Source organism: Crotalus tigris, unplaced genomic scaffold (genome assembly GCF_016545835.1).
Source record: "Crotalus tigris isolate CLP2741 ecotype Arizona unplaced genomic scaffold, ASM1654583v1 scf7180000018413.2111637, whole genome shotgun sequence".
Classification (NCBI taxonomy): domain Eukaryota; kingdom Metazoa; phylum Chordata; class Lepidosauria; order Squamata; family Viperidae; genus Crotalus; species Crotalus tigris.
In genome coordinates this window covers 86567-102724 of record NW_024096990.1, presented here as the reverse complement: position 1 = coordinate 102724, position 16158 = coordinate 86567, and the positions used below count along the sequence as shown (strand labels likewise).

Genomic DNA, 16158 nt, shown 5'->3' with positions numbered 1-16158 from the left:
TGAAGATTTTAGAAACCCAATGAGTAGCTTACTGTAAACAAGAACCATCAAAACAAGATTGCACAATAAATTTTAATTTGTCGTGCAGCAAATTACAAACAGGCAACTGCTTTAACTTGTGGCACGGCTAGATGTACATGTAGAATTTTTTACTGCAGTTTGCGTTATGTGCAGCAAATGGCAGACAATCCCTACCGCTCACCAGTGTTTTTTTAGTAACTGTGTAACATGACCTACTTCCAGGACAAACAAATGCAAACAATGACTATTTCAATCTACAAAATAGAATTCTCCTGGACAGAAAGCAGCTAAGCATGTGTACATCTGGGGAATTCAGAGGTTTAGGCACAGGGCGTGCTTTTCTGAACAAGCCAAGCCATGTGAAGCCTGTCCTACGATGAGATATATTTTCTCTCCCCCCTCCCCATCAATCTCCCCTCCACCTCTAGTCCTCCGAGAAGGCCGCCAGCAGCAGCCTCTCTGCATCACTGGACAGTTCCACTACAGCTTGTTGCAGCAGATTGTAAATGTTCTCCACAGAGATCGGGTCCTCCACTTTACCTCCTTGGCCCCAGTAGGGCACGTAGCTCCACGCCCAGATGCTCCATGAGGGAGGCTTAACTATGAGGTTGAGCACGTCGGTGGGATGCAATGGCCGGGCAAAGCGGCTTTGGATCTCTGCTTGAAGCTGGTGGGCTGCTTTGCCAGTGCACTCAGCTGTGTTCCTGACAGATATTTCATCCAGACCAAGGTGGATGCAGAAGCTGGTGATGACGGCCAGGAGCTTCTCAACCACCGTCTCCTTGAGACTGTCCACAGAGGAGAGGCCAACTTGCAAGGTCTTCCCCCACACGTCCCTCATCAGCACTTTGCTCTTGAGCCTTACCAGCTGGGAGAAGACGGTGGGGATCGCTCTCCTCAAGGCCTCCTTCTTCAACTCGGAAGCCCGTCTCTGGAGTTCTTCCCGAAGGAGAGGGAGGTCGTAGGCTTCAGCCATGAAGGAAGAGACCAAGAAAACCGGACAGTCAACGCCGTCGTTCTTCAGAGCTTCTACGCAGCTCTTCCGGATCTGTTCCTGACGTTTCTCCTTCAAGTTGGGTTGGTTTCCAGCTTGGGCTTCCACGTCGACATCTATCTTGTTCCTCACAAAGAAAGACTGTTTCCCTTCTGAAGCAATAATTTTGGCCAAGCAGCTGTGGATGTGCTTGTAACGCTCCGAGGCCACCAGAAGGAAGACGCTGTAGCGGCTGAAATCCAGGCGCTTCACGTCATCCTCCATCAATCCCACTCCGGGTAGATCCCAAAGGTACATGTTAGGGACGAATGGGAATGGGTAGACTGTGGCTCTCCAGGTGGTCTCTGCTACTCCGGTGGGGGCCGCCTCTTTCTCCTCAGAGCCTACTCTTCTCAGTGCGTTGATTAGAGAGGAGTTTCCCGAGCCTGCTTCTCCAATCACAGCTACGTTCAGGTGGATCTGAGTGGGATTGGCCAGCAAACCCTGGATCATGGTTGGGACTTCAGCCAAGGTGCTGAACTTGCAAATCTCAAGTAGCTCCTTGACCATCTTTTGACTTACTGCAGGGAAGTTCTTCAGATTTCCCTCATGGTGCCTAGAAAGAACAGAAATATACTGTAAATATATACATTGTCTTCCTATAGTCCAATGGTTCTCAACGTTTTTTAATGCCGTGACCCCCAACCGGTCGTAAGTTGAGGACTACTCAACCGGTCGTAAGTCGAGGACTACTCAACTGGTGCAGCACCGTTTGCAGACTGGGGCTTTCGGCAGGCTCAGCAGGGCAGAGACAGCCCGGACAATTCCTATTGGCTTTTGAAAGCCAATAGAATTAGATGTCACATGTTCCGACTAATGAAGCACTTCAAAGAACTTTCAGGCATGTTTCCTAAAATCTTTTTGCAGAGCTACAGTTTTGCCGGTCGCCCGCCATGATGGACTGGTTGATGCCAGAATCTGAACTTCCTTTCGCTGGCATCAAGCTTTCCTTGCTAAACCCCTCCCTTCTCATGCAGTCACAGGTCATATTATCCAATTAGTGAGAAGGTCAAAAGTTTGCTTCCTCTTTCTTCCCCCCCCCTTTTTCCCCGCCCAGTCTAAGCTAAGTATTAACCCAATAAATGCCAGACAGTTTTGCATATTGTCAAAGCAAGAATATACAGTATTTGCAGCATTGACATTAGACTCTGTTCAAGAGAGTCTATTCTATTGGCTTTCAAAAGCCAATAGAATAAAAGGGAGTAGCACAGCTAAGGAAAAGGGGGGAAAAATGGCGGACTGCTTTGTTTGGCGACCCCCCGTGAAATGGTCGTTCGACCCCAAATGGGGTCCCAACCCACAGGTTGAGAACCACTGCTATAGTCATTAGCTGCAATTAGAGATAAAGTTACAGTCAGCATGCATCAAGAACTCAACACTGACTTTCTCAGACTACATTGGGCATGCCCAATAACGTCCATGCTATCATAGGATTTTTCTCCCCTTTTGATGTTTAATTGTCATTTATTCTATAATTTTAATTTTTTTTAAACCTAATTTTTAATTTTAACATTAATTTTTTATACATTTTATTGGCTATACTGTACACCACCCAGAGCCCCTCTTTGAGGGAGAGGGGTGGTTTAGAAATATGAAATATAAATAAATAAATATAAATAATCTGAAAGATTTTGCTGGAGTGTTTTAAACTGCCATGTAAAGATAGACCTTGCTTTCGACAGTTTCAAACAGCAACAATTTGAAGTTACAATAGTAGTGAAAAATAACTTTATGATCAATGCCTTTGCAGTGCCCCTTAGTCATGTGATCGCCTTTAAAAGTATGTGTTGTTCTATGCTTGACCTGTTTCCCCCCCCCTCCCTTGCAGAGCAGGAAGTTTGAAGAGAAAGGGATTATAAGAGACAAAGCAAATGCAAAATGGAGAATATGATTGTGTAGCGCGCTTGTGGCTTCCAGTCCTGAGTATGCTTGGGCTGCTGGCACTACTACATTCCTTTCGATATGTATTTCTCACTGTGTGTCTGCTTACTCTCTTGTAATCCCTAATTATCCCAGCACCAGAATAAGCATTCCAAAAGGCAAGGGACCAGGAAAAAAGAAAACAGTCACGGTCACATGATTTCCCACTTAGCAACCACTGTTTAAGAACTGTTTCTACTTTCTTTGATAATATTCTATTTTAGCATGTTCAGTTGACTTCCATATAGAAAACAACTAAGAAAAAAAGGACATTAGCTCAACAGGCTAACGTAAAAGGGCAGAACGATGGATATGCAAGAGTTGGACACGTTTTCCAGCCCTGGAGGAAAAGTCAAAATGTTCTGATCCAACCCTTGACCTCTTTACCTTTTCAAGTTGAGCACTTCTCCTTCCAACGTGTCTTCGAAGCAAGCGAAATCGTATCTCTCAGCCTGCAGCCCAGACACCAGGAAAATCTTCTGGGCCTCCAATCCATCCTTGGCCAAAGTCTCAGACAACTCCTTCCGGATCCGGTCCAGCTGCTCTGCAGGATTGTATCTGTATTGAAGGCGCCTTCTAGCTGTGTGCAGATCCAGGTCAATCTTGGTGTGAACCACAAAGAAAGGTTTCTTCTTTTGCTTGATGGCCTTAAGGACTTGTAGATGAACGTCTCTTAAGCCCGTGGTTCCTACCACTATTACGAAGCAGCTGAAGCGCTGTAGGTCACCCAGCTTCTTCAGATAGGCAGCTGGTGTCTCGGTGGCCTCAAAGCCAGGTAGTTCATGCAAGATGAGGTGAGGGAAGGTGGGATGAACGTGGACCTCTGCAGAGAGTGAGGGCTGTGGGGCTTTCCGGAAGTAAGCAGCAAGGTTTGTCACCGGGCGAGACTTGCTCAGTAGAGCCTCAACCAGCATGCTGACCCCTGCACGGTGCTCTCCTAGGATCCCAACCTGGACCTTGAAGAAGTTCAAAAAATCCAGCATTTCCTGGATTTGAGAGGCAGCTGCGAAGGATTTCTGGGCCAGATATTGAACTTTGCGGTTCCTCAACTCTGCTTCGTCTAAATAGGGGAAGCTGGCCATGGCTGAGCTGCAGGAATAGAAGAGAGGAGGTGAGTAATGGCCCAGGGCGAGAACCCAGGCTGAACCTCCTTCACACAACCATATGCAACCATGTATTGTAGTCTCTCTCAACTTTGCCAGTTTGATGATGGGTGGACTTCAACTCCCAGAATCCCCCAGCCAGCATGAGAAACACTTACGTTATGGCATTCCACTCCAGCAGGGGAATTCTGGGAGTTGAAGTCCGCAAATCTTAAAAGTCGAGTAAATCAAGTAAAAGTTATTATGTGGATTATCGATTATAGAAATCAACGGTTAATAATAATAATAATGATGATAAAGGTGGAAGGGACCTTGGAGGTCATCTAGTCCAATCCCTGCTCAGGCAGGAAACCCTATACCATTTCGGACAAACGGCTGTCTAGTTTCTTCTTAAAAACAAATCAGCCTTAGTGAATGTTTCTTAAATGTAAACCCAGACAACACACTGTTTACCGAATATTAAGGGGATTGTGTTAAAAAATGAATAAAACATTTAAAAAATAAAATAGTTAACCAGCTTAAAACAAACAAACAAAAAAGTAAGGAGTGCTGTTTGCTGTCAGTTTACATTCTGGTGTCTTGCCTGTCTGTGTGGGTGGGTGAGGGTGATCTTAGGGATTCTTAGGGGTTCAAAGGCCCTCCCGCTCCAGCTGCTGCGACGCTGCTTCGTCTTTTGCCCGCTGGTCCCTCGCCCCCTCCCTCCCCGGGTCCAGCCCCGATCCGGAGGAATCGAAAGCTACCGCGTCTCGACCGCGTCTTCAGGGCTGCCATACCTCAGACCACCATGAGGGGGCAGCAAAGAGAGGGAATAACGCCCATCTTTTGGCTGCGCTCCGCCAATCGCCCGCAGTTTTGCAGCTCACATCTGGCAGGGGGAGTCCGTATTATTGGGGGGGGAGGTCCGGGGTCGCGCCTCCGCCTTTCTAGGTGACCCCTCCCCACTTACACACACACCCCCCCCACTTCCCCGGATTTACGGGAAAGCGCCGCTCCCCTCCCCTCCGCCTTTCCAGGTGACTCTTCCCCACCTACACACACACACACACACACACACACACACACACACACACACACACACACACACACACACACACACACACACACACACACACACACACATTTCCCTGGATTTACGGGAAAACGCCGTTCCCCTCCTCTGCCTTTCCAAGTGACCCCTTCCCACCTGCACACACACACACACACACACACACACACACACACACCCCTCCACTTCCCTGGATTTACGGGAAAGCGCCGCTCCCCTCTCCTCTGCCTTTCCAGGTGACCCTCCCCACCTACACACATACACACACACCACTTCTCCGGATTTACGGGAAAGCGCCGCTCACCTTTCCTCCCAAGGGGTCCAGGAGCCGCTTGGCCTCCGTCGAGGGGCGGCCAAGAAGAGATCCACGGCCAATTCCTCGCGTGGGCAGTCGCGTCCCCCCCACCCCTTCTTCTCTTGCTCCGCGCGGGGAGCCTCCGACGCGCTTCCTGGGGCGGCCCGAGCAAGAGCAGCGGCCCAAGCGCGATCCAGAAGCAGCTTTTGCACCTTCTTCCCAGCCTCCCCCCCCCACCCCGGCTGCTGCTCGCACCGCGGCGGCGCAAAAACCGCCTCTTCTGACGCGCCGGGAAGGGCAGAGCCGAGAAACGGGAGCGGCCGGAGGAGACCCCAGCCCGGGAAGCGTCGCCGGACGCCTCTCTGCCCCGGGAATCCGGACGCCCGACCTGCCCTCGATCCTTGCAGGGGCGACCCGCAGGTAGGTGGGGAGGAAGGGCGGCTTTGCAAACGGCCAGATATGGAGGGCCCGGCCCGGCCCGGGCTTGGCGAGCCCGTTTCGTGCAACCCCAGCCGGGGCTGATCGAGGAGCGAAGCGTGTCTCTCTCTCTCTCTCTGCAACCCAGGTTGCTTGAGCCGTGAGAATCCGGAATGCTCCTTTTCCGCGCTTGGGCTGCCCTTGGCAGCTCCAGAAAACATATAAGGAACGGCTGCTGGAATTGGGTATGTCTGTAGTTTAATAAAAAGAAGAACTAGGGGTGATATGATAGCAGTGTTCCAATATCTCAGGGGCTGCCCCAAAGAAGAGGGAGTCAAGCTATTCTCCAGAACCCCCCCCCCCCCGTGCTGCAGTTATAATATGGCCCGTCCCAATTTTTATGGGCATGCAGTGAAATTAAATGGAATTATTGTTACCCTTGTTGCGCTCCAGGCCTGAGACCAATTGATTTTGATTTGGTAGTTAACAGGGCTTTTTATCTCATAGAACGCCCAGAACGGAATTCTGGCACCTTTTTTGGATGGAACCTTGTAGGGTAGACAAGGCGGGTTGTATGATGTGCGTGAGTTCCGGCACCTTTTTTTTTTTTTTTAGAAAAAAAGCACTGGTAGTCAACATGCTTAAAATATCTATAGCCGTGCTTAGGATTTGATTTTAGCCTAAAAAAAAGACATTTCTTCCCTTCTGACCTTTGTCTTTCCTTCTTGAAGGGTTTACAGGCTGCTCAGAAGAAAAGATAATTTCTTCGTCAACACCGAACATGTCCTTAGAGACCTCTGCTCCGGGTTCCCCCGATTGTGGGGACGTTTCTGTCATCTTTGTGGGAAAATCTGGAGTCGGAAAATCAGCTCTTCTGAATGCCGTACGGGGGATGACCGAAGATGATGTGGGATCAGCCCCCGTGGGGTCTCCGGTGAAATCTGAAAAGCCCATCATGTACCCTGACCCAATTTACAGTAATTTACTTCTGTGGGAGCGCTCGATGGATGGCAAGGGACATGCGGATCAATGGATGAGAGAGGCCGACCTGATTGTATTGGTAACTGAAGACAGGTTTGAGGATTCTCACGCCCGCCTGGTGCTGGAGGCCCGGCAGGCAGGCAAAAAAGTGTACTTTGCCCGGTCCAAGGCTGATCTGGAACTTCACACTCTCAAGCGGCTGATGGGGCAGCGTTACAATCAGTCGGAAGTCCTCCAGGCCCTGCGGGAGGCCTGTACTGAATCCCTGGGGACCTTCCCTCTGGTGGATCCCTTTGTATATCTCATCTCTGCTTTTGAGCCTGATGCACTGGATTGCCCCCGTCTGCGGGAAGATTTGCTGAAAGACCTGCACCTGTATGAAAGGTTGGTAGGACAGCCGGCCGACCGAAAGGTGGAATTGCTCTCGAAGGAAGGCGAATATACGTGTCCCAGGATAATGTCTATGGAGATTCTCAGTCATCCAGGTCATGGTTGTCCCAAAGATGCTTTTTCACGAGGCAACTGGACTTTCTTGGCAACTGAAGTGTTCTGGATCATGGGTCTATATGTTAGAATGTTTGGCATTTATTGGGTTAAGCGCTGTCTCCTTAAGAGATGGCTTATGGGTAATATAGTTTAGCTATTCAGTTAATATTCATGTTAGCAGGTCAGTAGGAGGAGCCACTAAGTTTATCACAGGATATCCTGACTATGTGCCAGTTTGGAATGTTCTTTGTCTGGGATAAGCATGGGACCATCAGAGGATATATAGGGTCCCATTCCACGTTAGAAGTTGATAGGGAGGAATTATTGATTTCTTACCTAATAAAGATAGACAGATGTACAATATTCAGATGAAACTACCAAGAAACGTGAGTTCAGCAGTATTGCTGGATTAAATGTCTGTTTTATAATCATCTTTGTTTGAGTCATCTGTCTGTGTGCTTGAATTATAAAAGCATCTTGATTCAGGACACAGAACAACTTCCTAAAAGCATGGCACAACATAGGAGAATAAACCCATCAGGACAGGATTCAGCTGTCCAGCTGCATTTAAAAGACAAAGGCCACTCTTTAGAAGACAGCAAGGTCCACATTTTGGACAGAGAGGACTGCTGGTTTGAAAGAGGGGTCAAAGAGGCCATTGATGTCCAAATTGAACAGCCCTCTCTCAACAGAGGGGGAAAGATACGACATCATCTATCTCCAGTCCTTTCGGCAGTTCCAAGAAGACTCCATACCCATTTGCACTATTCAGGTGACCCTGAAGACACAAGTAAATCTCCACATGGCCTCAACGGCTCTCTCTAAAAAGAAGCAAATGACCAACCGTCTGCAAGAAGTATAAATTCTTCCATTCCCCACCCTCCAGTCTGAGCTGAAGAAGCTTCTTGCATGAGAAGCGAAACGTCTTCAAAGAAAAACAAGAAAGTCCAGTTGCCTCCTGGAATCACACCTTTGGGACACCACTGCAGGATAATGTTGTAGGATCCAACATCACCGGAACCAGAGGTTTCGTCTTCCAAGCTTTCAGACACATCCTGGAGCCCATCCTCTTGCCAGAATGTGTGTGTGAGAAGATTGTGAGGAAAGTTCCTTGAGGATGGGCTGCAGCACAACTCCAAAAGCTCGGAGGACAAAACCCCGGATCCTGGTGACCGACCCAGATTGGATCCTGGAATTGCTGCCTCTTGAGTTCTGGTTAAAAGACTCCCGATACACTAACATCCTCCTATTTTCCATAGCTGATCCTCCTGGATCACCTTTCTAGGCTGATATTTCTGAGGCTGAGGAAGGGAGGATGGAAACACCAGTGCCCACATTCAGAGAACTTCTGAATGTGCTTTATAAATGTTGCAATCAGTTGTGTTGGGATGATGGTTTTTTGTTTTAGTATTAACTTGCTGTTAATATTGTCCTTGGTGCTCTGAGCTTGACTGGAGATATTTCATTGTGGAACTAGGTAACATCAACAGTGCAAATGTGGAGTTTGCTCCCTGTTTATGTACAGAACAGATAGTCTTTGACTTACGGCTGGTCACTTTAGTGACCATTCCAAGTTACAATGGGTTCTCCCCAATAGGTACCTATGACCTGGTTCTGAAGTTCTGACAATGAATGTGACCGCATTTCAGGCGCTCAGCAATTGGCTTGCTCAATCACATGACAGATTTATATTTTTGCCGAAAATTGGAATTTCCTTGTGTTTGGCAAAACCACCCGGTAGCAAACAATGGCTTCCCTTCATGACCACTACAAAAAAGGTTGTAAAATCAGGTCATAAAAGACCTCCTTGATGACAGTTGAAACTTACAGCTGCGACGGGCAGGCTCCATTACTGACCTAAGCCAAGGATTAACTGTAGCTTGTTCTGCCAGTGTTGATGTGGTTCCGGTTTTCCTCCTCTGTGGTTCCTTGATTAGGCTATGGGTTCCTGCTTGATAGTCTGGTGTTATTTCCTGCTTAGTGTGGGTTGCTAGGGTGTGGGTTGCTTCCTTCTTAGCCTCTTATTGTCTCTTTCCTCTGGTGTGTAAACATGGTTGATCTGCAGTGTGACAATGAATAGAATAGAATAACAGAGTTGGAAGGGACCTTGGAGGTCTTCTAGTCCAACCCCCTGCTCAGGCAGGAAACCCTATACCAGGGGTAGGCAACTTTGGCTCTTTTATCACTCGTGGACTTCAACTCCCAGAATTCCTGAGCCAGCCATGCTGAGGGGAAAGGGAGAGGTTTTCTATGCTGAGATATGCTGGCTCAGGAATTCTGGGAGTTGAAGTTCACGAGTCATGAGGGGGCCATAGTTCCCCCATGCTGGCTCAGGAATTCTGGGAGTTGAAGTCCACAAGTTATAAAAGAGCCAAGGTTGCCTAGCCCTGTCCTAAGTCCTCCTGTTCTAAGTGGTAAGCCTCCTAGGCCAGGGGTAGGCAACCTTGGCTCTTTTATGACTCGTGGACTTCAACTCCCAGAATTCCTGAGCCAGGATAGCTCAGCATGGAAACCTCTCCCTTTCCCCTCAGCATGGCTGGCTCAGGAATTCTGGGAGTTGAAGTCCAGGAGTCATGAAGGGGCCAAAGTTGCCTACCCCTGTCCTAGAGGGAGCTGGGCTGTGTGGTTAGCATAAACCTAGACTAGGGGTAGGCAACCTTGGCTCTTTTATGACTCGTGGACTTCAACTCCCAGAATTCCTGAGCCAGCATGGGGGAACTATGGCCCCTTCATGACTCGTGGACTTCAACTCCCAGAATTCCTGAGCCAGCATGGGGGAACTATGGCCCCTTCATGACTCGTGGACTTCAACTCCCAGAATTCCTGAGCTAGCATGGCTCAGCATGGAAACCTCTCCCTTTCCCCTCAGCATGGCTGGCTCAGGAATTCTGGGAGTTGAAGTCCACCAGTCATAAAAGATCCAAGGTTGCCTACCCCTGGCTTAGATGAACTGTGCCAGAATCCTGCCCCAGGGGGCAGAGTTGAGAAACCGATTGTGGACAGTGTGGACTTTTCTGTTTAGATATCATCGTTAATCATTTGGAATTAGATTTATTTCTCTTGAGTAGAGGCAGTGCTCAACGTACGACCATAATCCAGCCTAAATTTCCATTGCTGGGCAAGACACTTGTGAAAACCCCATTTTACGACCATCTTGCCACAGTTGTTAAGTGAATCACTGCAGCTAAGTTAGTAACACCGTTGTTAAGTGAATCTGGCTTCCCCTTTGATGTTGCTTTTCAAAACGTCGCAAAAGACTTAAGACCTGGCTTTTCCGGCAGGCCTGGGGTTTATAAAATCTGACCCCTGGATGAATGTTATTGTATTGTTTGTTTTGTTAAGTTATATTGTGTTTTTATTCTTAGCCGCCCGGAGTCCTGCGGGAGTGGGGCGGTCTATAAATTTTAATAAATAAATAAAAAGGGGATTGCATGACCCCGGAACATTGCGACGGTCATAAATATGAATCAGTTGCCAAGTGTCTGAATTTTGACCACAGTTCTGTGGGGATGCTGCAACAGTTTTAAGTGTGAAAAACGGTCGTAACTTACTTTTTTCAGTGTCATCGTAACTTTGAATGATCACTAAACAAACTATTATAAGTTGAAGACTACCTGTATGTTATAGAAGACCAAATCATTTGTAGGTCCTTTTTGGGGAAGCAAATTTATTTTCCAAAGGACTTTGCAATGCATATTTAATATTTTGCCTGCCTCTGTTTCTCCCGCTTGGGTTTACCTTTCTGGCATTTAACCCTGGCATGGGATTTTAATCCAGGTCCTCCATCTCGGAGTCCTAGTGGACAATCACTTAAATATGAGCTAGCCATGTGCTGCAGCTGCCAAAAAGGCCAACGTAGTTCTAGGCTGCATTAACAGAGGGATAGAATCAAAATCACATGAAGTGTTAGTACCGCTTTATAATGCCTTGGTAGGACCACACTGAGAATACTGCATCCAGTTTTGGTCACCACGATGTAAAAAAGATGTTGAGACTCTAGAAAGAGTACAGAGAAGAACAGCAAAGATGATCAGGGGATTGGAGGCTAAAATATATAAGGAACGGTTGCTGGAACTGGGTTTGTCTAGTTTAATGAAGAGAAGGACGAGGGGGACACGATAGCAGTCTTCCAGTATCTCAGGGGCTGCCCAAAAGAAGAGGGAGTCAATCTATTCTCTTGAAGGCAGGACAAGGAGCAACAGATGGAAGCTAATCAAGGAGAGAAGCAATCTAGAACTAAGGAGAAACTTCCTGACAGTTAGAACAATTAACCAGTAGAACAACCTGCCTCCAGAAGCGGTGAATGCTCCAAGAAGAGACTGGACAGCCATTTGTCTGAAATGGTATAGGGTTTCCTGCCTGAGCAGGGGGTTGGACTAGATGACCTCCAAGCTCCCTTCCAACTTTATTATTATTACGGATCATCGCACAGTCAGCCAGATGTTCAGACTGGATTTGGCATTTTTGTCTACCTATTGAGTCCTTACCAAGGACCTGGGATAGGCAGATGTGGATGTTTTTTGTTGTTGTTGTTGTTCTTCTTCTCCTCCTCCTCCTCCTCCTCCTCCTCCATCATCATCATCATCATCATCATCATCATCATCTTCTTCTTCTTCTTCTTCTTCTTCTTCTTCTTCTTCTTCTTCTTCTTCTTCTTCTTCTTCTTCTTCTTCTTCTTCTTCTTCTTATTATTATTATTATTATTATTATTATTATTATATGGATCATCGCACAGTCAGCCAGATGTTCAGACTGGATTTGGCATTTTGTCTACCTATCGAGTCCTTACCCAGGACCTGGGATAGGCAGATGTGGATGTTTGATGGTATTACAGATATCGTCGCAGGATGGAAGCAGTTCCTAATAAGGCTGCCTTTTGCAATTGACTAATAGCGAATTTGTCAATGCCAATGGTGTTCAAGTGGTGCTCCAGTTGTTTTGGGATGGCACCCAAGGAGCCTATGACTATTGGTACTACCCTTGCTTGCTTTTGCCACAGTCTTTCTATTTCTATTTGTAGGTCTTTGTATTTTGTTATCTTCTCCAGTTCTTTCTCTTCTATTCTGCTGTCTCCAGGCACTGCCACGTCCACTATCCAGACTTTTTTGTCTTTCTTATCGACAATTGTTAAGTCCGGGGTGTTATGTTGCAGGTGCTTGTCTGTTTGAATTCTGAAGTCCCAGAGCAGTTTAATTTTATCATTTTCTATGACTTTCTCTATTTTATGATCCCACCAGTTTTTGCTTACAGGCAAATGATATTTTTTGCAGATCTTCCAATGCACCATTGTTGCTACTTTGTCATGCCGCTGCTTGTAATCAGTTTGTGCAATCTTCTTGCAACAGCTTACCAGGTGATCCACTGTTTCTTCAGCTTCTTTGCATAGGCGGCACTTACTGTCTGTTGCTGTCTTCTCAATTTTGACTTTGTATGCATTTGTCCTTAAGGCTTGGTCTTGTGCAGCCAGAATTAGTCCCTCGATCTCTTTCTTCAATTTTCAATGTTGTTGTTGTTGTTTTTGTTGTTGTTATTATTATTATTATTATCCATTCCTTTGACCGTCTCTTGCCTCTTTCCACAGGCTGCAGAAGCCCACCAGCTTCAGCTTCGAAGAGTTCAGTGAAAAAGAGATTGCCGAGATCCAGGAAGCCTATGAACTGGGAGGCCTCTCCGAGGTGGTGACTCGAATCCAGTGCAGTCTGGAAACCATCTGGAACACCCAGCTGGATATTGCAGTCACAGGAGAATCGGGCGCTGGAAAATCCACCTTTGTTAATATCTTGAGGGGCCTGAGTGATGAAGTGGAAGGGGCGGCCGCAACGGGAGTGACCGAGACCACGATGGAGCCCACGGCGTACGCTTATCCTGGGCACGCCAACGTCATCCTGTGGGATCTGCCTGGTATAGGAACGCCCAACTTCCAGGCTGATAAGTACTTGGAAATGGTGGAGTTTCCCCGTTACGATTTCTTCATCATCCTGGCTTCCGAGCGGTTTAAAGAAAACCACGTTCGTTTGGCCCGGGCCATTGTCCAACAGGGGAAGCAGTTCTACTTCATACGCACCAAGATAGACAATGACTTGGACGCTGAGCGGAGGAAGAAAAATCCACCCACGGAAGCCGAAGTTCTGGAGGTGATCAGAAAGGACTGCCAGACCAAGCTTTCCAAGGCTGGGCTGAACGATGCCAAAGTGTTCCTTCTCAGCAATTTTTACATTGAGAAATTTGACTTCCAGGCTTTTGAGGAAACGCTGGAGCACGAGTTGCCCGCCCATAAGCAGCAGGCTTTTCTCCTGTCTCTGCCCAACGCCTCTTCGTCCATCATAGACAAGAAGAAGAAGCTCCTTCAACAGGAGATCTGGAAAGTGGCCTTGGTTTCCAGTTTGGTCGCTGCTGTCCCTTTGCCGGGCCTGGCCTTCACCTGTGATGTTTCCATTTTGCTGAAGAAGTTGTCCAGTTACCGACAGGACTTTGGCCTCGATGCAGCATCTTTGACCCGACTGGCTGAACGATCCGGGAAGTCCATGGAGGTCTTGAGAAAAGAAGTCCACAGCTGCCTAGGCCGTAGCATCAACAAGGATGTGGTGGTCAGTTTGCTGGGAAAGGCCACTGGAACAGGCCTGATGGTGGCCAACCTTTTCCTCCACCGCTTCCCGATTTACGGAGCACTGGCCTCGGGGGGCATCTCCTTCCATACCACCTACTCCATGTTGAGGCAGTGCCTGGAGGAGCTTGCTGCTGACTCCCAACGCGTTCTTATAAAGGCCTGCGAAAGCAACGTCTGATGCGGTTAAGACAGTTTACCTGTCTGGTCCCCTCCAACTACAGTTCCCATCATTCTCAGCTGGTCTGGCTTCTGGCTGCAGGAGAACGACTTTCCTTGTTCCCGTTTCTGATCTTCCCTGGAGGTTTTGTCTTGTCGTGGAGGCTCCTCGCTTAGCTTCTATCACTAACAAGCTACTCAGCACTGTGGCCTGTAGAATCTTGAGGACTAGGAACCAGCGTTTGCTTTGACTTTGATGTTCTGGAGACCATGTTCAGATGAGCCACCTGGTCTCAGAAGGTTCCACTGGCCCTATAATTATTTATTCATTTAAATGTATTGCCCCTCCCTCTTCTGGCATGAATTGGAATGAAATTTAAGGTTTTTGTGGCAAATTACTGCCCTAGCCCTGGAATGACTAACCAGAAGTGTGGAAAGAGGAGGGGAAAGACGGGGCATAATATCTAATCATATTTTCCAGAGTTAGATCCCAATGTAAGCCATAGAGCTGTCCAGTGGGAAAACTTAGTTGGAGCATAAGGCTTGAATCTTAAAATTTCCCTGTTGCTTTATTTATGGTGATGCTCCCTTGGCTTGCCACTAGAGGGTGGTGCTGTGTGTTTGTCGGAATAAAAAAAAAGTGTTGGTCACATGGCTGGCTGGGGAATTTGGGGAATTGAAGTCCACACTTGATGAGGTGGCAAAACACTGATTGAGACACGTGTTGAATTGCAATTGATGGGTGTCTTGCAGGGGTACATGTACATCAAATGTATATAAAACTGCATGCTGTGCAAAGGATCGAACAAGACCTTTCCCTCTCTGTTTCCTCCCATGCTGTAGAAATGTTTCTCAAACGCCATAAATAAAAAGATGGTGGAGAAATACAATTATGTCTCAAAGAATTCTTTGAAGTGCCACATTGACGTTATTGGAGCAATTTAGTCATGCCTCCCAGATGGTAAATCTATCGGGCTGAATGCCCTCATTTTACTGCTTCCAGCATGGCTGGCTCAGGAATTCTGGGAGTTGAAGTCCACCAGTCATAAAAGAGCCAAGGTTGCCTACCCCTGCCCAAATGCCTGCATTTTGATCATGTGACTGTGAGGAAAAATATTTAAATATTTAAACCAGGGGTCTTCAAACTTGGCTCTTTTATGACTCGTGGACTTCAACTCCCAGAATTCCTGAGCCAGCATGGCTCAGCATGGAAACCTCTCCCTTTCCCCTCAGCATGGCTGGCTCAGGAATTCTGGGAGTTGGTCCACGAGTCATAAAAGAGCCAAGGTTGCCTCCTCTGGCCTAGGCCTAGGCCGCTTTCTGACTCGTGGACTTCAACTCCCAGAATTCCTGAGCCAGCATGGCTCAGCATGGAAACCTCTCCCTTTCCCCTCAGCATGGCTGGCTCAGGAATTCTGGGAGTTGAAGTCCACGTCATAAAAGAGCCAAGGTTGCCTACTCCTGGGTTAGGAGAAGAGTGAAAAATTATTCTGCTGCAGTTGAAGGCTGGATTTTGGCAGTGCAACCTTGAGGGAATTGGTTAGGGGACTCCCCCCCCCCCCAAATAGGCTGTTGGTCGAAGGGCAGCTGGGCAGCTGCTCTTAAATCAGATTTATGTCTGCTCCTAAGCCAAAGAAAATTAAAAATACCATCTTTCTAAAGCTAATTCCAGTCCCAGAAGAGCAGCTGCCAAGAAGTGGGGCTTGATTGACTTCAGATCATGTAGAATATGCTCTTTGGAAGCACCCAAGCAACATTTCCTATTTGTAACTGCACAGTGTTGCCAACTCACCTTAAGCCTCAGGAGAAAAGCAGATTGTCAGATTAAACTGAGACGAAAGTAGAGCAAAGTGGGGGTGGTGGATGGCAGGAACACCTCATCTCTGCAAAGACATTATGTAAGGGTACAGATTCTAGAGCCAAAATGGAAACCTTTCTGGGCTTTGCACAATTTGTGGGTCAAAAGACCCTGCTATTTCTTGGGCCTGGGGTGTGCATCACGCTAAATCGTGGCAGGATAACAGGGTCCTGATTCCCTCAGGCAATGCCACCACCCATGGTTTACAGGCCACAGGAGTAGTGTTCATACAACAC

At 47.5% G+C, this 16158-nt stretch overlaps 2 protein-coding genes across 3 annotated transcripts; one reads left to right on the top strand and one right to left on the bottom strand.

Annotated features, from left to right (window-relative positions):
* Positions 1–54: 54 nt before the first annotated feature.
* Positions 55–5562, bottom strand: LOC120311972 (interferon-inducible GTPase 5-like). 2 transcript variants are annotated; one of them, XM_039352110.1, is made up of 3 exons: positions 5427–5562; positions 3362–4063; positions 55–1610 (listed from the first exon to the last, which is right to left on the bottom strand). In XM_039352110.1, the coding sequence occupies exons 2-3, from the start codon at positions 4054–4056 to the stop codon at positions 446–448; spliced, it is 1860 nt and encodes a 619-aa protein (XP_039208044.1). In that variant the 5' UTR covers positions 4057–4063; positions 5427–5562; the 3' UTR covers positions 55–445. The 2 variants fall into 2 exon arrangements, with proteins under 2 accessions (XP_039208044.1, XP_039208045.1); XM_039352111.1 differs by lacking the exon at positions 5427–5562 and adding an exon at positions 4661–4753.
* Positions 5563–5704: 142 nt separating this feature from the next.
* LOC120311973 (interferon-inducible GTPase 5-like) lies at positions 5705–14954 on the top strand. The gene is made up of 3 exons (XM_039352112.1): positions 5705–5837; positions 6566–7199; positions 12883–14954. Exons 2-3 carry the CDS (start codon positions 6616–6618, stop codon positions 14084–14086), a joined length of 1788 nt encoding a protein of 595 aa, XP_039208046.1. The 5' UTR covers positions 5705–5837; positions 6566–6615; the 3' UTR covers positions 14087–14954.
* Positions 14955–16158: the final 1204 nt, after the last annotated feature.